The sequence below is a fragment of the Agelaius tricolor genome, unplaced genomic scaffold (assembly GCF_023055355.1).
Source record: "Agelaius tricolor isolate 1412-34295 unplaced genomic scaffold, bAgeTri1.0.p SCAF_2, whole genome shotgun sequence".
NCBI classification, from domain to species: domain Eukaryota; kingdom Metazoa; phylum Chordata; class Aves; order Passeriformes; family Icteridae; genus Agelaius; species Agelaius tricolor.
The window spans coordinates 64141632-64164669 of NW_027269262.1; the positions used below are offsets into that span (position 1 = coordinate 64141632).

General features: G+C 37.4%; 1 protein-coding gene across 4 annotated transcripts in view; it reads right to left on the reverse strand.

Moving 5' to 3' along the window:
* The window catches only part of JPH1 (junctophilin 1), an 82627-nt gene that overhangs the window by 26479 nt on the left and 33110 nt on the right, over window positions 1-23038 (reverse strand). For all 4 annotated transcript variants that reach the window (XM_071421209.1, XM_071421208.1, XM_071421212.1 and 1 more), the window contains exon 3: window positions 1310-1428. In XM_071421209.1, the coding sequence (XP_071277310.1) occupies window positions 1310-1428 (119 nt within the window). The remainder of the gene's footprint in view (window positions 1-1309; window positions 1429-23038) is intronic.

Genomic DNA, 23038 nt, shown 5'->3' on the forward strand with positions numbered 1-23038 from the left:
TACTGTTTTAAAGCTAGTAAATTCTTACTACTGGAAATAGTTCTGTTGAGTTTTGCCAACAGTTCTAGACTGCCATGTTCAGAAAAGATGAATTTATATCAGGATGTGTACAAAGAAAGTCTGCAAGACTGGTAAAGGGAATGAAAATTCCAATCAGGTGAATAATCCTTGACTTAGGCACTAAATTAATACAAAAAGAGGTCCTCAATGCACCCAACCCCAAAACACATTCTCTCTCTACAACTAAATACTTTGGAATAAAGAAGAAATCAAGTATTCTCTAAGGTAACTGACAGTAAGGATTTAGTAACAAGTGACCACTTGAACTAAAAATTGAAGTAAATAGGTGTGTTATTAGAAAATGTTGCAGAATGCTGTTCTTTGCTTTTTTGGGTCATTATAGCCTGCATTCACTATATGGGTGCATTTAAGTATGTTTGTGTCTGAAACAAGGATGAGCAGAAAATGACAGTAAGTGAAAATGAATCTCAGAGCTATAATCTCTATTAGCATGCGAGTACAGGCAGATCCTTGAGAAGTAATAACAAGATATGACTCAACTCAATTTGACAGGTGAAAGAAAGGGCACACATGAAAAGACATTAAACTGGCAAATGGAGTTCCATTTCATCTATCCAATTTTAAACTAAAGAGCAGTACACAGAAATATGAACCTCATGGAAAGACAACAGAAAAACAATGCAAAGCCAAGTTTGCTTCTTCCTGCAGCAACTTTCCAAAGCCCGTGACAGATGAAAACGGGCTGCAATGCTGATGTAGGTGGGACAGACCTAATTCTATGCCATTGTGAACATAGAACTAATGTTCTACAGAGCACCCCAAGCATAACAGAGGAAGCTTCACTTGCAGGTTATGTATGTTTAATGGTAAAATATTCTCCAAAATTTAGAGCTTCGCTAACCAAGACTGTCAGGAATTCTACTGGACAGTAAAAAACCTATAGATCTTCCCACTAATAAACACATTATAGAATGAATCCAAATTTCTGTTGATTTATCATTGCTTAAGTCTTTGATACTGTCCTGAATAAACTATTAATCTGAGGCAAAGTTATATGCTTGACACTGACTTTTCAACACTCAACTGTTTTCATACAAAGAAATAGTCACCAAATTATTAAAAACAGAGAACAAAATCTCCTTGAACAATGTGCACTCTTCATGACATACACATGACTTACTTCTGTATAAAAGACAACATTCAAGATGGAATCAACACTTGAAGTTAACACAGAATGTTTTCACTGCTATAAAACAAATAGCCCCATAAAACCCCAATCTACAATTACCTGGTTGGTAGAAATTTGGTGAAAGTTCTCTGGCAACTGCTCTTGCAATATCACATTCCTGGCGAGCAGCCTGAGCAGCCTGATCCGCAGCATCAGCTTTAGCTCTTGCGTGTGCGGTTCTGTACAAAGCAGAAAAGAGTTTATATGCAGAGGATCTTGCATCAGGTGCATCAAGCATGTGAGAGCAAAGAACCCCAGCTATCATACACCATCCTGTACAGGGCACTCTTAGACAAATTGTTGTGAGGAACTGCAAATCAGGGAAGTATTTCAGGATCAAATCACTATTCCTCTCAGCTTTTCAGTCCTATTCATCCTTGGATCATATTTATTTGCAGGAACACAATTTACAGCCCAAGCTTGTAATTAAAATTCCTAAAGAGAGGGAAAGAATAGTATCTGACAGAAACACAGGATTAGGGTTTATTTACATGTTACCAGAATGTGTACAGAAGTGCACAGAAGGTCAGACTGGCCACCGGACTGACTCCTAAACAGGGTTCTGGGAGTTCAGGACACATGGTGCTCAAAGGAACTGAGGAATGTTACCACCTTTACCACATTTCAAAGCTAATGCTGGGTCAGTGCTGGGTGCCATGTGGAAATTTCTGAAGGGCAAAATTCAAGTATATTAGCCCAAAAAATAGGAAATGTCTTCCACAATCAGATCATGTTGGTAAGGAATAGCCTGGAAAATGTGTTTAACATTTCAATAGGCTTTTGTAGAAATGGGAACTTAACTGTCCTAAATTCTTTTAACTCTCTGAATTTCAAATCCAAAAACAGTCTGAAAAGGCAACTTTTCTGAAGTCAAGACAACAGTATGGAATACTTTGGTAAAGTAATCTGCACTCTGCTTCCACTTTTTTCTTTTTGCTATTTCTCAAAAACCTCCAAGAACAGCTTCTGCAAAGGCCTCTGGTTCCAGACTGCAAACTGATAGTTGTGTTACTGCAGGTTTACATCATTGCACGTCCCATCTTCCCTCTCCACTTCATTTTCCAAACAGTCATCTGTTTAAAAATTCCTGATGGTAGTGATCTCTCTGTGCCTCTACAGCATTAGCACATAGCCTAGAGCTATGAAATGGCTGGTTAGAATAGAGGGGAAGCTAAACATGGCAAACCAGCAGAATATTTTGAGGCTCTAAAGATATTAATAACATTTTTAAACCAAAACCATTAAATTTCGTGATCTCATCACTTTTCTCATAACATTCTAATAGAAAACTGACACAGAAGTAAGAAAAGAATTAGTTAACAGGACAATAGCATCAAATTTTATCCCATGTGCCTGGTAATAGAAATGAGTAGCAATTAAATAAATGAAAATTTCTAACAACTTCACTGTAAAAATTCAGTTTTATTATCAAGACATAATGAAGGGTTCTCTGTGTTTTAGATAAAAGAAGAATTAAACGTTAGCATTAACCAGAATGAGCATTGAGAGATTAACAGTACGGCAGACTTTGCATTTCTAAAAGGATGTTTAATCCCATAGGGTACTAGTACAAACACAGACATAAAAAAAACCACATAGACAGTTTCATCTGTGGTGCCTGGAGAAGATTTATTTAAGTTACATCCTCCCTAAAATGTGTGTGGGGATAAATGTTGGATGTTCTTTCAAAGCTTAGCTTGTCATAATTTACTGGATAAATATTATCTTATGCTACCTTCTTGAAGATCCCCCTAGGTCTGTGAGAAAAAAGATAATGAGCAAATGAATTGTAACACCTTTGCTCTGTAATCAGGATGGGGGAAAGAAACTGTTAATAAAAACAAATACACTGTATAATCCCATATGTGTTCTGTGCAGTTCATGAATGGGTGCATGGTATGTGCCTGCTTAGTAACAGTAATCAAACCCGTTCTTTCTCTAGAATCATTATTTTCAATTAGATGAGCTATTCTTAGCTCCTGCATAATTATGTCTATGTAGCATAAACCTAATGAAGCAGTCCTAGCACTGGGACATTGTTTTGTGAGACAATAATGTAGTCTGCTCATAGATAAACTAGACACTGGTCATCTTTTTGTGATGAAAGAACAACCAGACGACTCCCATATAAAAATAGTCTAATACTATTGCTACTGCTAAGACAGTCATTTAAAAGCTAATATACCAATCAACCAGCACCAGTAAAACATACTGCCAGGATAATACATTTATTTATTTATTGATGCCTATGAATTTTCTATATTGTTATATACAGGAAGCAAAACAGACATTCTGATGAAAAGTACAGTATCAATTAGTTAAGGAATTAAGTGGTGACATGAGTAAGAAGCCAGTGTAACTTTGTCACATGAAGCTGGGCAGAGCAGGTCACAACAGGAGGAAGCCAAAGGAACAGAAGGTAAATGAGCACAGCTTTCCTTGGCTGCCTTATCTCACACCTCTTTTTTCAACTCACACTTCCTGCTATTCTGCCCCCTTTGTACTCCCAGTGAGGAGCTCCAGCAGAGCAGAACAGGAGTGAGCACTGCCAAGGCATGTCCCAGCAGTGACACACGAGAGCAGAGCTCAGTGCTGAGGCCAGCACCGCAGGGCAAGGCACAAGAACATGTTTATGCTCCAGACTGAAGAGTGTGCACATGGCTGTGCTGAGACACCTTCCTGACAGCCTCCTCACGGCTCATGAGTGGTGACAAAAGTGACAAGAAACGGGAAAGTGGCAGAGCTGATCCTCCTGCACAGAAGAGGAGCTCCGTGCCCTGCCCCAAATGCAGGCTCTTCGCTCCGTGCAATTGTTTGCTATTTATCACCTTGGCATTTGGCTGCTTCTCTGGCTAACTTCAGCAATGTGTTTTATCATCTCCATTTGCAACTGCATACTTAGATAAAATTTAACTTCTTGCATGCTTAATTCTAAGTGTCAGACTCAAATAATTGTTCTGTTGCTATTTATTTCCCTGTTTTTTTTTTTATTCTGACCTCCACATTTGATCTGCCTGTATGTTTTCCAGATGACTTGCTTACAATTATTGCTGCTTGATATTACATTTTGTCTGTACTTGTTTTATTCTGCCTTGAACTGACCTGCACACTATCAGACTAGTATTATGAGAAACTATGGAGAAATATTTTAGTTTTGAATGACAATGTTTGTAAAGAAGAACTATCCAAGCAGAAATAGAATCCATTTGCTCCATTTATGCTTCCTACAGTTTTGGAAAAGTTTCTTTACCTTTCATTTTGGGGGTAAACAAGTTTTATTTGCTCTCAGCAATTATTCATAGAAATTTAAGTCTATGATATATCACGTCAAAATGACCCACAACTGAAGGACCACTACCTACTTGAGAGCTGGTTTTTTCCTCCAGGGAACTCTATGTCCTTTGCTACAACAAGAGATCTTTATGAGAACTCTTGAAAGCAAAACTCAAAAAAAAAAAAAAAGGTCTCCTTTCCTATGCCCAGCCAAGAAAAAGACTGCGGTAGGTTTTTTTCCAGGAAGGATTGAGCTCATGTTTCAGCAGCAAAATAGAAATTATGCACGAAAGAAGGCAGCAATCCACAGACTGCAAAATAGTACAGAGAGATAAGTAACCTGCTTTGCAATGCTGCATTCTAATTCAGAGCAAAGGACCTTTAAGGATTTTTTATATAAAGTGAATAGGCGGCTCTTTGTAAAAAATTATTTCTCAGCAACTGTACTACCTAATACATACTAGTAACTTTCTAATTACTGTGTGGTTATATGTGCATTTCTCCTGGAAAGTATCAGGAATATCATTAATATTCAACATGATGTGACAAACACATGCTTGAAAGCTTTCAAATGAATACAAAAATAAAGTATTTGCCAAAATCAATTAATATTTAGAGGGACAATCTAACACCTCACTAATGAATGCACAGAGATGGTAAATTTAACAGAGACAGGGGCTTCAAATTAAGTTGTATCTGTAGCAGGAATTAAACTGTACTTACATTAAAAAGGAATTTGTAGCTATAGCTCATGGGGAGTCCTGGTACCACATGGCATCACGTGGAGTCCCTGTAAATACCTGGTAGATGCCAATATATCTGATACCTGGTAGGTACCAGACACAGATAGCACCAGTCTCTGTGATCAGTGAGTGAGGGCTCAGGGACCAATGCCTGGCTGAAAACCTGAGACACTGCATACCAGGGTCTGATTTTTAGAGCAGCCTAAGTTTTTCTAGACTGTGGGACAACTGGTATCACCACTGATGTCTTTCTTTTCTGTGTTTCACTGGGTAGGTAAACAGGAACACATCATATTAACTACACTCAAAAATTATAAACACAGAGCCAGAGGCTTCTTACAAGCAATACTATGGTCAGATTTCTATCTATTCATGTATGAAAAATAACTTGAAGGAGGAGTGCTGAGGTTTGAAGAGCTTAAACAATATTATCTCCCCTTCTGCAGCAACAATGCTTATATATAATGCCATGTGCCTGGAATGCATTATGTAATGTTTATCTAAATTTAAAACCCATTTAGAACTGTCCATTACCCTCCAGATTATTTTGTATTTCCATGGTATCCTTCAACGCACTTGTAACGCTGCCTCATTCAGAGTCAACTAAAAATGTAAGCAGCATATGTTTACTTTGTTTCTTTCTTCAGATTTTATTAAACACAGTGAATCCAGCATAAAGCTTTCCAGGAGCTTGCTTTCTCTTTCTTAAAATTGTAAAAATAATTCTGCTTTCCATTTGCCAAGTATATGACACACAATTATGCTCCTATCACATTATCCTAAACTAATAATATTTACAATGTTAAATTAACAGATTTCTGTATTGTAAGAATAAAAATATCAGTAATGGCCAAACCTACATGAAGTTCTCAAGAGATATTTTTTATTAATGACAGGTATCAGGTTTATCTGTGTAACATTATATATTGTGTATGTAATGTTGCCAATTACCATCCTTCTTGAACCTGGAATTCTCTAAAAAGAATCCTACCTTCCTAAATTCTAAAATGCAGTGATTGTTCTAGGAAACAGAGAGTATTTTCTTGGGGCTTTTTCCCAAGTATAAAACTTTCTAACATCTTCACATTTGTTTCTATCTGTCAGAGAAAAACTTTACAATCTGCAAAATCAAGTGTTGGTAAAATTGGTACAGAGATCCATAGCATTTCCAGGTAAAAGGAACCGCAGAGAAAGACTTCGAGGGAAGTTCTTTGCTAGATGAATTTTTTCCTTGCCCCCATTTTATTTCTATATTCTCCTCATATTATATATCAGGAATGAATGCTTAATATAAATAGAACATCTATGCATTTTTTAACATTGCAAGTGAGAGACTGGCATTTATCAAGTGCTGTAGTCATTCTTAGCTTCTTTCAGTGATAATACTGGGTGAAAACCAATATTCTGCTATGGCAGAATTAAAAATACATACTTGCATGACTGTGTAGAGCTACCTAAGAGCTCCTGGCTTCATAAAGCTCAGCAACTCATTGCTGTGATAGCTTAGAAGTGAGGGTAGGTCACTTGCTGAATACCAGCAAGAAATGGGGGTGTCTGGGAGAAACTGAAAGAGGAAAAAGACTGACTAATAGATAATGCAATACAAGAGCTTCACGTCAGTAAGTAATTTAAAGCAATCCTAAACTCCAGATTGAATTTACAAAATGAGATATATGCCCTCAGCTAACTTTACTTTATCAATCTCCTTTGAGCTTTACTGATTTTTAATCTCAACCAGCCACTGCTTCTTTATGAAGTGACTTCAGTCACTAACTGTACTAGCTTGGTACTACCAGTAATGTCTGATGTAGTAAAGCATGAGCAGGTCTATTATGCAAACACTGCTGGCACATCAATCTGTATCACCTTACCTAATGGATTTTGCTGCTTAAAACTCCTCCTTCCCAGCCTAAATAAATTTCTCTATTTTTCAGTCCTTACTCAGAGGAACTTCAAAAATACTAACCTTTAGTTAGTAATGCCTGAAGAACTGAGGAAATTCCTTACACTTGGCAAGCAGCCGACTTGTTCTCAGTACTTGAAAACATAACCTGGGGCTAATGACTGGTAAACTAGATGTCAGTTTTAGGCATAAATAACAGCATAAATAAATTGGGTCTATGTCCACAGAGATTTATAGGCTAACAGTGCATTGTGCCAGACATCATACTTCAACAAAGTGTTTTGCCAAACACTTCATATACATGTAAATATTATGGGTCCTATACCTTATCTTGTTTGCCTTGATTTAACATACTTGGACTAATTTTTTTTAAGTTTTCTGATTTTGTACCCTATGGCAATGTATTCAAACAATGGCATAGATTACATGCAATTAGTGAAGTACATCAGAATAGATTAAAAGCTAACTGTGACACATTTCAAAGCTTAATGCAGAAAACATCAAAGAAAATGGCTGATCACGTGCTTTTTACCTTAGGAGTTAGTTTCTTGTTCCAGAATTATTTAATATTTCACTTTTAGAATGTTTCAATACAAGCTAAAACATGCTGTGGTAGAGCTGGCAAGTTACACAACTTCTGACTTCTGAAAAACCCTCAAGACAATTTACTGTAACCTAAAGTTACTGTAATCTACAGTTTACTGCAACATGAAGTTCAATCATAGCAGCTCCAAATCTCACTGTGTTTAAGTGTACCAAAACAAACCACTGGGAAACAAAAATCTAGCCAGTATTGGAGAAGGTCATGGAAAGCAGCACAAAAGCAGATGACACCCTGCTGGCTGGTCCCACACTGCTGCAAAAGGAAGTGTTAATGTACATTTGATACATTTAGAGACAAAAATCGAGTATAAATCAAGGAATTTGTTTTTGCTGTACTGCATAATCCAGCACCCATAAAACCACTAAGGGAACAATGCCCAGCTCATCCACATCCCAAGAAGGAAAAAGTAATGTCAGGACCACATAATAACTGTGGATCTAAAAAGACAAGCTTTTAGACTTATACTTCTTGATCCTCCTATCTACTCATCATTGAAAAAAAAAAACCGCTGAGAAGCCACTTAGCAAGGTGTACAGCCAGGTATCTGACAGTGGAATAAGGGGAAGACATAATGGGGAAGGAAAGTGCTTCAGATAAAGACATAACTGCTCCCATGGTTAGAAGCTGAATTTGGCAGTCAACCTTGAAATCTTTTGGGTGTATTTTAGACAGAAAACGATGGATATTTCCAAGCCTTTGCAATGATATTAGGCACTGTAATAAAAGTGCTCTTTAATCCATTTTCTGAGAAAAGAATTACATAGATTTTTGTTTACAGGAAGTGAGATTAGTTGATTTGGGGACTGTTTACATTAGGTATTTCACACAGCTGACATAAGGGCTCTAATCAGCTCCTTGGAGACACCCATCTTACTCCATTAAAGTAAGAAACTTTTTCAGTCTGGACCTCTGAACTGTACAAATGTCAGACTCCTGCAGTGGTCAGCATGTTTGTAGGCATATTTACACGTGCCCTGCTGTGCCTATAAATATGGCAAACATCAATCTATGTGCTTGCTGAGGAATCAGCTGCCTTCTTATGCCAATATTTAGAACATATTTGTATTCTCCTTCAGACCTTTAGGGTCCATATCAATAAACCCAGAACAGCTCAGCAACTCAAGGTACTCACTTCTGTAATACTAGTCACATATAAACAGTGGTTCAGAAAGATTTTTTAGGTGAATGAAGGACAGCAGCCTCAAAAGAATGTATTTCTGAAAATCCACTTTCAACAATTGACATAAATTAGTTCAATCTTCCTAGTCTGTCTTTCAGGCCCTCACTCTTGGTCACGTGTTTGGAAAAAGACTCACATGCAGATGTCTGAATTTACAAAGTTGTTTTGAATTGCTGTTAGCATCACTAGAGAGGCTGCTTTACATGGCACTCTCTTTAACTTCAGGTGTCCCACTAGCCTAGCATTATTTATATGCACACCAGATACTCTGCTGCTGTAAAAAGGAGATGGCTCTTCATGTGATGGTACTTAAATTACTCTGTCAGTAGTTTGAATGAATGAGTTTTGCTTTCATATTGATTTACCTGACTATAGCACTGGCACCACAGAAATCATAGAATCATTTAGGCTGGAAAACACATTTAAGACCATCAACTCCAACCATTAACCAAGGACTTCCAAATTTGCTACTAAACCACATCTCTGAGTGCCCCACATCCAGAAGTCTTTTAAATACCACCAGGGATGTGACTCAGCCACATCCCTGAGCAGCCTCTTCCAATGGTTGGCAACCTTTAGGTGAAAGAATTCTTCCTAGTATCTAATCTACACCTCCCTGTCATAGCCTGAGGTTGTTTCCTCTTGTCTTACTGCTTGTTACCTGTGAGAAAAGATTGACACCCACCTCACTATATATTACAGATGGCACAGTCCTCAATTTCATCAAGATCAGCACCATTCCTTCAAGCAGAATGCAAGTCTTCCTGTGGGAAAATTTACACTTTGGACAAAATACACTTTTGTGTACTATGCTCATTGGGGTTTTTCCCCCATTTTTGCCAATGGTGAGTCATTGACAGTATTTTTTTTTTTGTCACATAGATCTTGATGTGTATTTCTCTATCTTACTTTATAGGAGAGACTGTATTATTATTCTATTTTACTACCAAGCCTCCTTAGTGAGCAGTATTTTCTTCCAGTTCCCTGACCCCCTAATATTAATTCCTGCAGACAGGAAGGGACTATTTTTTGAAAGGGATAAGGGAATAGCTGCACACAATTTGCTGTTTCCAATCACTAAAGCAAATTATATTGTTTGGCTGAAGAGAGTTTCTTAATCTAACTGGAACCATGAAAAAAGATAACCACTTGAGCTTTAGCTGCTCCTGATGACATGGTTAAGTGAAGAAAAACAAAAAGGAGATAAATATGTTTCTCCTCACTTCATCACAGGATACAAGCTTCATGAAAAGAAGAAGTTAATGTAATAATGATTCTGCACAGTAAAGGCAATTCTACTCAAGGAAATAGGAATGCATGGACCACTGTGATCACTTGCTTAGATAATTTTTAAGGTATGTTTAGTGCATTGCACTTCCCCCCACCATAGATTGATTTTTTTTTTTTAACTGTTCTCCATCTGGGACAAATAAAATAAAACGTTAAGTATGATGACTGCTATCATCAGTACCAATACCTGGAAGCTGTTCTACACTCTAAAGTATAAGAAAGCAGTAACATTGTTCCAGGGATACAACTAGATGAAAAATAAGAAAAGCTCACAAGAGGAGATTGGGATTTTCTTTTGTATACAAACTGACTGTTTTTTTCCTTTCAAAACATTATGGTTTTCAGTGTTCTACTGATTGTTACCACTATAAATTACTTTAAAAAATGATATATGAAAATATGATATCAAATGTCATTATTTAGAAAATTTTCTTTGTTAGAATAGTTCTAGTTAGAAAACCTTTGGAAGCTCTATTAATCAGTAAACTTAGAAAAACTATGTCAGATGTCATCCATTACAATGTCTGTATTCCTTAATCTCTCCCTTATACAGAGTTGATGTGTTCTTTTTTTTACATTTTTTTTAAATTTAAAGGAAAAATAAGTCCACAGTGTTAGAGATATTTTAGCAAAGAATACCAAAGCTTTTGGAGAGTAGCATGTGTAATATAAGACCAACAGACCAACATCTGATCTCTCTGAAAATTAAAAAATATGTAACTTGCAACACACTTGTTGCATGAAAACTACATTCCCAGAAATGAGAGGGAAAATGTGAAAAATTAGTTAAAATTCTGTGGGGTTTACTGGCTTCAAGAAGTGCACAAACTCCCCAATCATGAGTACTTCTAGGAGCATGCTTCATGCTTTTTCTAAGTGACTTTGGCAGTCTGTACTTATTATATTGCAGTTTTAGTACATGCTTAGTGTCTTGGTGCTTATTTGGTTTTCTCCCTTACAAAAGCTTCAGCACACACATTTGCTTACATTTTCTCAAAATAAAGCAATATTATGAAATTAAAATCTTCATAACAAATGAGAACAGAAAGGATAGACTGACCATAGAATAAACATAGAAGAGCTTCGTGCATTGCGCAAAATTGTCTAGAAAATAATACAAAATGAAAATACTGCCTAGAACATAGTTATGAACAAAATAAATTTTTATGAGATATAACAGTGGCATTTATGCACTTGTAACTAAAAAAAAAAAAGTGGTGTAATGAAACTATTTAAATGACAAACATATTGCCATGAATTCAAATAATCTGTGGCAATGTTACAGTTTTTTTTTTTTTTTAACAGCTTTTAAAAATCTTTGGGCATTAAAATCTAGTGTAAAACTCTCAGCCTTTTAAAGGCATTAACTGTGTTTAAATTTACTTTCTTGTGTCCTTAGCAATCTAAGAGCCAAAACTAAATTGGGCTTATCTTTCTTCACATGGTTCGTTTCTGTTCCCTGATTAGGTGCCAGATGTCCAGAAAAAAAGCATTGATAGAAAAATGTCTAGCAAACCACTCTGGAATAAGTTCTTCCTTTTTCAGTTATTTAAAGATAACTGTTACAAAATTCACAGGAATATGTGAATAACAGAAAGCACACATATATTACAATTGAGCAGCTTAATTAAAAAGGGCCTAAGCTCTCCATGAAAGACAAGTACTCAAGTGTAGGGATGGTTGTAAGTAATTTGCCTTTTCTCCAGGCTAACAGATATGAATCAGGCTGTTCACATTATATATTAAACATCAAGAAACCAAACAGGTTAAACAAGCAGAGGAAAGCCTTTGATGATCCTTCCATCAGTAAACATGCAATTCCTCTTAACTAAAGAGCGCTGCAGATTGAAAATAACACCAGATCATTTCAGACACAGGGCAGCTGACAGCTATTTCACAGGTTTTGCTATCTCCAGCATGAAGGAAATGCAAAACCTGAGTTTATGACAAATGCAGTTAACAGCTTTAAAATAATCTTCTCTCATATACATATCCCCCCTCCAACAAACATCTATGCATATGTTTACTCTCTGTAGTTATCCATAATGCTGCCAATATAGCTTTGAATAAACAGCCACCATGCATGTCCTATCAGCTACCAGAAAAATTAAAAACCCAGGAATGTTGCTCTGTTCTGGTTCACATAGGGCTGGTGATCTTGCCTACAGGTCCAGAAGGCTTTTGTGGCATCCAGAGACTGCTGAGAGTTCACAGCAGCTTATTTGTTCCTGCTTAGAGCAGTCCTTGACTTCTTTGTTCAGCTGAAGTCATGCAGATCTACACAGTAAAGTTGAGGATTTGTTGTTGTATTACATATTTAGCAGTAACCATTCATGAGAGCAACAACTTACTGCAGACTTATGAAAGTCTACTGTTTTAGACCCTCTAAACAGAGCTGGTCATGGTCTATTTGCTCCTTTATTTTTTTTTCTTTTCCTTCTTACCACAGGCCTTGTCTGCAGCCCTGACATTTTATTCCAGCCTCCTCTGAAAAGCAAGCTCTTTCTTCTCTGAGTCACTAATAGCAGAATTTTAGTGTAAACACTACTGCATGCCACGAAAAAGAAAGCAAATCCCAAAATAATCAGTCCTAATATCTCTTTGACCTCTCTTCACACAAACACAGACTTATCAGACTTTCCAAGACTATCTAAAGATTGATGGGTTTCACATACACAACTGTGACACTGGAGCAGCTGGTAAGACAAGAATCTTCTATCAGGCAATACCATGTGCTCCCTGTCCCACCAAAAAGCTGTTCCTACTGAGGCCCAATCTTGAGATCAGGATTGGCAAGCAATTCCTGAGCCTCAAACACAAATCTCTTAGTAAAGCCACCTTTCTAAGCTGCAGGTATTTGAGCTTTTAAGAGCATCAGAGAAGGGCCACATGTTGCTCCCTTTTGCACAGCAGGGTCACCAAGGCTTGCCAAAAGCACCAGACCTGCTCTACCTGCACTGAATAGTGGTGCTGTACACACGTGGCAGTGTTTCCCAAAAGTTCTGCCCATGCCTAAATACACACCCATCTAAGTCCTGCACTTGCTGTGTCTTCAATAAATAACAGTACAGCAGTAAGTGCTGCTACTACAGCAATTCATGCTGCTGACAGCCAGTGGTAACTGCAAGGGTCTGAACACCAGGGAGTGACAGGAAAATATTTGCACCTGCTACTTTTCTTGAGGACATTAAAGGAGACTCACCATGTCAAGGGCATGTATCTTGGCAGGGAATGGGCTGATAAATCCTAGGAAAGCAGTGTCCTGGAATAACCCTGTGGGCTGGATGAATTATCCTAGGATCACAGAATCATAGAGTGGTTTGGGTTGGAAGAGACCTTAAAAATCAACCAGCTTCAACCCCCTGCCATGGCCAGGGTCACCTTCCACCAGACCAGGTTGCTCAAAGCCCTATCCAGCCTCACCTTGGACACTTCCAGGGATGGGGCATCCATAACTTCTCTGAGCCACCTCACAGTAAAGAATTTCTTTTAGATACATAATCTGAATCTACCCCAAAACTACCCTACATAAACCTTTTATTTGAAACCCTCTGTCTTATCACTACACTCACTGGTAAAATGTTCCTCCCCACCTTTCCTGTAGGCCCCTTCTGGGTACTGGAAATCTGCTTTAAGATTTTCCTGTACCTTTGTTGTCCCTGGGTTAAATCACCAAAACAACAACTTATTTTGTCAGGTTGTACACCAAGATGGTCCTTCCTAGAGCCCGTACTGATCCACCTTCACCTGAATATATATCTTATTTTATGAATCCCAGGGGGAAATATAAAGGTCATCAACTGGGAAGGCTTCAGTCATGCCTCAGATCTTCTGCTGAAGCCTGCATTGCTGGGGGCTTAAAGGAGGAATGGAGGACATACTTTAAGAGCCACTGGAAGGGCAGGGAAAATGAACACATGCTTTCTTGGAGAATTTGATAATTCAGTATGATCAGTGCAAGGTATATCAGAGATTAACCCATTTTATGTAATTAGCAAAATAATAACAGTAATAAAAATTTCTCCCTCAACAAATGTCAGAATTCCAGCTAGATCTACTGATGCAGTGCATGTCTACTGAACATGGAATGTGACCTCATGTTATGCTTAGCTGCCACTATTGAACAAAATGTGAGGGTGTGTTCCACGTAGCAGTCTTGCTGCTCTGGCACGAGTGTGCTCCAGCAGCAAGTGGATGCACATGGAATATAATTCTCTCATTGGAAAGGTGAAACCATTTTTTAACAAGGAGAGACTTACTCTGCAATCTTGTTAAATAAGTAAATAAATAACATTTTCACTCTCTGTGAGATAGATGTGCAGTGGAAGTCCTCCTGAAATGAACCAAACTTTAGCTACAAACTCCAGTGCTTAGAACACTCGCTGAACTACTGCAATGGGTTAGTTTGCCAGCAGTTATGAAGAGATCCTTCAGCAGAGGCAGAAATTTGCTTTTGGCAGTTTCTTTTTCTACCTCTTATGCAAGTATACAGCTACAAAATCTTGCAAACTACTTTTCTTTAATGATAGACATTTCTACTAGCAGCACCCTAGTTTCAGTATTCAAATACTGAGAAAATATGATAAAAATGGCCTCTTTTTAAAGGGTCAGTATGGGAGCTAGATTTCTACCTGACAATCAAGCCTGGCTTTCCACAGAATGGGCAGACATACAAAGAAAGCTTTTAGGACTTCTTAGGCATAGGATCTTCATGTACTTTGATCAGAGTTTATACATGCAGAAACTCAACCTTTCTCTAAGTTTGTTAGGAAAGCCCTCACTGCAGAGAAAAACAGTATCTTTTATTCACTTTTAAAAGATTTGAATAACAATTCAAATGGCAGTGCTGTTCAACTCTGTAATATCTGGACAGAAAACATACAGGTTACACTGTATAATGTATCACTGCACTGTATTTCTCTCTTATCACCTGGCTGACTGGGCAAAACCAGAAGTGAGTTTCTTATTTGAAACACATTACAGGTTTTATCGAGAGTTTGAGCATCATGGGAAAGATCTAGATGCAGCATCCTTTATTGATAATTTCAGATATATCCTGCACTACCTCTGTAAAAATGCCAGAAAAAAAGCATTAATCTTACACTTTCAACATGGTATGATAAAATTAGGCATTACCAGCCTACAAGTGAGACCGCATAGGGAGAACTTTGGATTTTTTTTTGGAGAGGAAAGAAATTATCTTTCTTATCTACCTTGAGAAAAGACAGATTCCAGTGCCAAGAAAGCAGGACCCTCATCTAGAGATCTTATGTGAAACAAAAGGGTCAATTTTGTTTGAGAAAGACTTCACAGAGAAAAAAGAAGTCTTTGGAGTAGGAAAAGAAAACTGGTTTTAGCACAGAAAATTGAAACTGAATGGATTAGTCAGGAAAAATGGCATTTAAAGACCCAGCCATATGAGATCCTAACAATTAGTCTTGAGGGAACAGGGCAAGATGGGGTCTGAGAGCCTGTATTTTCTAGTGTTGGTTAAAGAGTCACATGATTTTTTGTTCAATCTATCAGGTTACCCCAGAAACAAGAATAGTGCCAAAGAACATGGAAAGCTGACTCCCACAGCAGCAACACAGAAACATTTGTAATAATGTTTGCAATGCTGGGACAATTGTTTTGCTAACTATACAGTCCAGCTTAGGGAACGTGTGTTGCTCCTCCACTGCCCAGGGTGACAGATCCCAGTTCTTTCAGTGAGTCCACAGTACCAAATCTCCATGCTCTAAAAAGGTCCCACTTCCTCCAGAGCACCTGAAGCTACACAGTTTTATGAAAAATGGTCAGGATATCCAGTATGTCCATGTCTTCCTGCAAAGGTACTTGGCTAATGCTGGACCTTCTGTTTTACCAAAACTGAGCTCTCTTCTGTCATGTGAACAAGGTGTCTTCCCACCCTACATGAAATGGTGATTTCTTGCCTGCAAGACTAAGCAGTCAGCCAAAGAGCTGTAGCAAAGCTGAAGTACAGTTTCCACACAGAAAGGTCAAGTTATTTGGGGTCCTTGTTCTTAGAGGCCTCTGCTTGTCAGAATGCCTCTAACACCACTTAGGAGGCTCAACTGGAGTCACTCTAAAATATTCAAGCTCTTTTTTATTGCCTTGCTCTACAAATTTCATCTCTTTGGCTCATGCCTACTACACTGTTTTCACTGAATCTAGCAGTCACCCATTAGTATGGAAGATAACCCTGCATGAATAAGAAGTTTACATGACTTCCCTGATGCTAACTGTCGATGTATGCCTCAGTCTTCTGAATCTCCACACTCATTAACGATGTGTCACGAGACCCAATTCTTCTACACACACATTCCTCAATGGTAAAGCCCTCAGAGGATGACAGGGTAAGACAGTTGTCTCTCATTGGTGCAGACCAATTCTTAAAAGACAGTGGAAAAAGTGAAACAGCAGTTGACAGCTAAATTGCCCACTTTCAATCAATCCTGAGAAACACTCACAAGACACTCTTACAAGGTGCCAAATAAGCTGGGGTTGGGTAGAAAACTCAGCACAGGGGAAGAGTTCCTGTTCAGTGGGGAGGGCAAAGCCCAGAGAACCAAACCTCTTGTATATATATAAAGTGCACTTGGTACTACAATTTTTATTTGGGCTAGCTGCTGTCTCCAATTCAGTGATGGACCAGATTAAGTGGATCTGTCTCCTGTAACTGGGATCAATGATGAGTTACCCATGCTGCAGTAACTATGGCTACTGATGTCCATGCTGGAAGCATCAGTGGTACTGTCATCCTGAAATTTTTGTACCTCAGCAGGGTGTAAGGGCATCAGTATGTTGCTAACTCTATTATTCTGTGACATTTTGCTCTGGCAGTTGGGTATTAGTCCTCTCAGTGGTGTACTTAATGGACAGTAATTGCTTGCAATCGAAATGCTGGAGCTTGCTTAGGGTTTGATGAGGCCATGAGCTGCTGCAGAAGACAGTTTCAGCCATCAACCTCACATTCTGTGAATTACAGCAGATAAGGGCAGACATACAGAACATCTGAACATGCAGTTTCCCTAGCAGAAGAACTGTTGACCTTTTATTGTGCAGGAAGTGTATGTTAATTGAAAGGCAGACTAAATTTAAAGTTTATGATTATCTAACTGGGGGCATTTGAATCAGGGAATAATAGATCAGGGCAGAGTCATGATTCTGTATGTTCTGGAAGGTTTTGGGAACCTTTGGGTTGATAACAAGCATTTTCAATATCCATCACATTTTCTCACAGTGAGAGGGAAATAAGGCCCCCTCTATGCTATCCTTCTACTTGGAAGCTTTACACATCTTGTACTTAGCTATTCTGCATGGAACTATAACAGGGCTAAGATGGATGTAGGTTCAGAAAATCAGCTGCTATTCAAAGCCAACTGACAGCTCCTACTGTCTGACCTGGCTGAGGTGTGTATGTGCCTACAGTGACACACACCTGAAGAAGAAGTGCCATCTGGTGAGACTGGAGCAGGATGTACTGCAGTATTTCTACTGTGTGAATGAGATTTTTGCCAGAGTATGTCAGAGCTGAATTTAGCCCTGTTGGAGATGGGATAATTAAGCAAAGAAGAGTCCACCTCCAGCTAATTACTTTTCCTCCTACAGTATATCTGAATTAAAGAGTATGAATTACATCTAACACAAGCTTTAGAAATTTTGAAAAAGCAAACTTTGGAATCCAGAAACTTAAATACCCTTACTTTTTAATTTTTTTAAAGAGATATTTGATATCCACCTGTCCTTGAACTAAACTGAAGTAAAAAAAGTATGTCATTTGGATCAATTAATATGGCATAATGCCTAATAATCAGTACTAATGCTACCCTTCTACTCCCTTGAGTGGTCTTCTTTCCTACATCTGAAAATTATTTCAGAATAAGGTTTGTTTTCATTGTAAAACGTAACAATTAATTTGAGCAAATCATGAAGCCAACTGCCTTCTCTGCATCAAGCATTTTCAAAACACACTAGGAAAAGGCACTGTTATTCTGAAAGTGCATGAATGAACTATACATAGTTATTCCAGAGTATTTTATATATAGGAAATTTTACACAGCTAAAAAATAATTTAGTAAGGAAAACAATCTCTGCATTGGTGTTGTCTGCTGATTTACTGACTCCAAATCACGTTTCTTTTTTTTTTAATAAGACACTTTTTTCTTTCCCTTATTATAATGCTTTTTGTATGGAAAAAATAATGTTTCTCTCTCGTAATTTTCTGTGATGAAAGGCTGTGGAACACAGAAGCAGTACCACTCATTTCAGATAAAAATATTTAGGAAAGATCTGACAATTTTTCTCTCTGTTATCCTTCAGATGATGTTTTTTCAGAGTGCTTAAAAGGAACAAAGCATATGTTGTTTAAGCAAGTTCCCTGAACAATGGTATTTGCCTCTTAACAGTGTCAGGCTTGTGTCAGAGATCAGAAATGCTAAAAGGCAAGAAGACAAACAGGTTAGTAAGGAAACAAAACATGCTTAGCAACAATTAAACTGTGAAAGCAGCTAACTGCTATACATGGGGACAAACAGCAGAAATGAAAGTATCTGAGAGAGAAACTAGGTGAATATGAAGCAAATAAAAAGTACAAATCAGAAAACTGTAGCCTTTTGATTAATTTTACCAATAAATCTAAAAAAACTGATAGACCTTAGAAAATTCCTTAGTACCCATATGACCTTTGATATGGGCCATTTTTGTTCTTATCCTTGTGAATTATGGAGGCAAGAAAAGCATTAAGAACAGTCTCTGAATTCTGGAGTTGTGCTACATCCACTCAAACAGAACACTGCATACATGACACTCAGGGTAAAGGAAAAAATTCAATTCTTGACAAGGGTCCAGAGGGAAAGAGGTTTTTGTGTATGTTTGGGGATTTTTTAGGTGGTGATGGTGGTGGTTTTTGTGTTGAGTTTTTTTTTTTTAAACACCAAAATTTCTAGCTTAAGCTGTTTGAAGCTATACATTTCAACCTACAGAAACAGACTGCCAAGCACCAACAGCTTCTCTATCTTTACTTACATGGGTGGCAATGAAAGAACAATCTCCTTGTGAGCACATTTATCCTTAAAACGATCAAATTAGTAATTTAAAACAATTTTTAATTTTTCTGCACAGACATTAAATTAACATATGGATGATATATAATGATATGGATAATAAATTAATATATGGAACTTGTTTACTATTGTAGCTGTATTTTCTAATCTATTTCAATGCCACCAAGAAATAGGTTAGAAATAATCTTTACATATCATAGCCCCAAAGTCTATTCACCACTATATCCATGAGAATTTGAATTAATGAATGGCAAAATAAAGAGCATATTGCCTACAGAAAACAAACAGAATTTACCAAGAATAAAGAGGGCAACCTGTGCTCACTTTCACAATTTGAGAGGAATGAGGTTCAGTTATCTTATGGCCTTTGATGTGGCAAATATGAGTTTGTTTTGATTTTAAATTATATTTGTGTTTTAGTGAACTAATACTATAAAAACGTGTACATGGTTTTAGAAACAATAGCAACTGAAGCATTAAAACACACCCTGCTATTGCTTTAAAGGGAAATAATATAGAAAGAAATACTAGGTCCCATGTGCACGGTCCTACTGTTCAGAGGATTCTCTTCTCTGGCTGGCATTTTGCCTGAATACATTTTTTCCAGGTCATCAAATTCCAGATTACACTCATACAACAAAGGAAAACACTAGATCCCTTTAAGGGACTGTGTAGGAAAAAAAAATGAGGTAAAACAAGGCTATAGTTCCATGTATGCTTAAATCTAAGGAAAAGCACAGCTGAAAGGAACCATCTTTTCTTCCCCCAGTCTCAGCCAGCCATTCCTGAACTCGGATCAGCCTGTGTCTCATGTTTGCTGCTGATTCCCGGTACTGGTTCCGGGTACTGCAGGCTAAAACATACTTGAAACCACAGGCTTCAAGAAAGAAATAAGGAAGTGAGAAGCTTAAGCAAATAAAAGGGCTTGGTATAAAGAACACTCAGCTATTTTTTTGGCTTTGGGGGCTACTGAGTCTTGGGTCATTCAGTTCCTGTTTGGAGAAGAATTATTTCTGGCTTTGTAGGAAACACTACCCCAGAAAATGCAACAACACAACATGAAGCAGCTGCATCTCCTTCCCCAGTTTTTGCTCCAAATGCTGGTTTGTTTGCATCTCTCTGTCAACAAAAAAAAAAAAAAAAAAAAAAAAAAAAGGATGGGTACATGACGACAAAGCCTTTCTCTGGTCTATCTGTGTGATTGTGAAATATGTGAAAGGACTTTGTACCTCACAGGGTATATTCTTTTACAGGTGCTCAGTTTGCACTATTATACTGGTGAGGGAATGAGGTAGCTCATGAAACGAAGGTGAGCAGATTCACAAACTAAAATATGACACTACTTAATAAAATCAGGCAAAGCAAAACAGTAACTGCAAGAAGCCTGTAATGGCTGTTTTGGCTCAGGCAACTGTACAATATACTTTCTCAGTAACTAGCTTCTCATCCTCTGCAGCTGGAAGGAAATATGGCATTCCTCCCTTCCATGGCACACTTTCTCTCAGGCTACTTAGTGAACAGTGTTTTGGCCAAAGGATTAATACTTTAGGAGTCATGCAGTAAATACCTCCAAAAGATCTAAGCAATTCAGTAATTCAAGACACTGTCCTCTAGACTTAGAGTGGGCACAGATACCCTGCTTACTTGGAATATCAATCCAGTTCCTAGTTTGCCTCCATAGGTAGAGCATTTATGTTTATACTATAACTCTCACCATATCCTTTAAGAGGCTGATCTGCTGAAAGATAATCTTTGACATTCTTTAGCAAAACATCCCTTACTGCAAATTTAGGTCAGGAACATCTCATAGAAATTTGCCTATGGCAGCACAGTATTTTGAGACATGAAAAACACTCTTTCCTATAGAAAGCCAAAAAGATCACTAGGACAGAAACCAAGATTCTACTTGCATTTTCATATAAGATAATTAAGAATCATTTTACAGGATATTACATACTCAAATACTTCTCTGTTGTTCAGGGCCTCTTGTGGACCTTAAACCTAGTAATAAATGTAAAATTTCATTTGAGAGAAGATATGATCTTGCTGCTTTATTGACACACAACTTAAAACAGGCACAAGCGATGCAGATGAGAAGTTGAGGAAAAAGTCTGCACCAAAAAAAAACCCTAAAACCAAAAAAATTCCACCAAAATCTAGAACATGAGTAAAATCAGAAACACAAGAGTTGTTCATATGCTGTCCAGCAATGCAGGACACAATATGGTTATATTTTTAAGAGCTTGACATCTTAAAAGAAAAGGGAAGACTGAGTGTAATGAACAATACCTAAGTAAGTTTAGACAAACAGTCTTTTAAAAGCATTAACTTAAGTTCACAGAAGTTATTCTAAGATCCATGTTTATCATTCTATACACCAGTGTCCTACTTATGGCTCCAAAGCTTGCCATAACATAAAGCTTGCCCATTTCCTGAAAAACATGGTGCTGGTGATAAGGGAAGGCACATCTGGCTTCAAGGCAATATTGTGATGGGCCACATGCTCATTATGCCCTTTCTCTTGACACAAATCATGTATATGCATAAGACCCCATACAGACCATATTAATCCATTTTTACCTCTGGTGACTCTGCAACAGATAACCTGGCTTACTCTCACTACAATGCAGGCATCTCTCTGCACTTAAACCATATGTACCAATTCTCACTGAAAGAAAACAAAACTGCTATGTGAAATTTTACTAAAACTACAACTATCCTGTTTCCATCACCTTAGGTAACAAACAACATATTGCTTAACTGAGACATTATACAGAGATTTACCAGATTTTCCACATATTTACTACAGAAGCCTATAGACTCTGAAATAATGAAAGGAAAATAATCAGCTGTACACACCAAAAATAAGCTTCCTTTCATAAATCTGCTTAAAAGTTCTTGGCAGCTACATGAAGATTCTTTTAATGAGTACACAGATTTATGCACAACAAAATTAGAACTATCTTGCTTACATTCACTGCATCTTGCTGACATTAAGTCCCAAGACAACAACTATGTAGCAAAACAATATTAACTGATATATATATAAAAATAAAGATCATGCATTGCTTGAAGCTATTCAGTTGATGTGGAAAACCAGGTTATAGCTGATGAGATGGAAAGAATGATCACCATAGCAACAATTTACCACTTAACAATGAAGGGGGAAGGGTGCATCATTCCTTCCTACTTGCACATGTAAACAGGATTGGTTCAAAATTCTCAAGTTCAGTGACTTATTCTGTTCTTTCAGTAAAAAATAAAGTGAAAATTGTATTATATAGTACTACAGCATTATATTCAGGATCATATGTCAGTCCTATTGGCAAAGACAAGAAAATCAGTACCAGAAAAAATATAATGATGGTTTTAATTAAAAATTCTCCTTAGTAACATAAGCTGTCATGGAAAAGCTTGTCTCAATGAGGAATAAAACATTCCAGTGAAGTAGCAAATCAAAAATATAAATTGCTTGATTTTAGCAATGTTCACATATTACAAGAAAACCTGAATTATATTATCAACTTATTTTAAAATAAATCTTTTTGTTAGAAGAAATACAGACTGCATATGTATATATAACATTATCTATTACTGCTCTGGATAATTTAAAAAATATGATTTAAATGTGCTTTCCTACCCTTCTTTATTTGTCATATGATATAGAAAGAATGTATATAAATGAAATACACTTTAACTGTTCTTCCTGTGTCTGCTCCACCAGTCCTCTC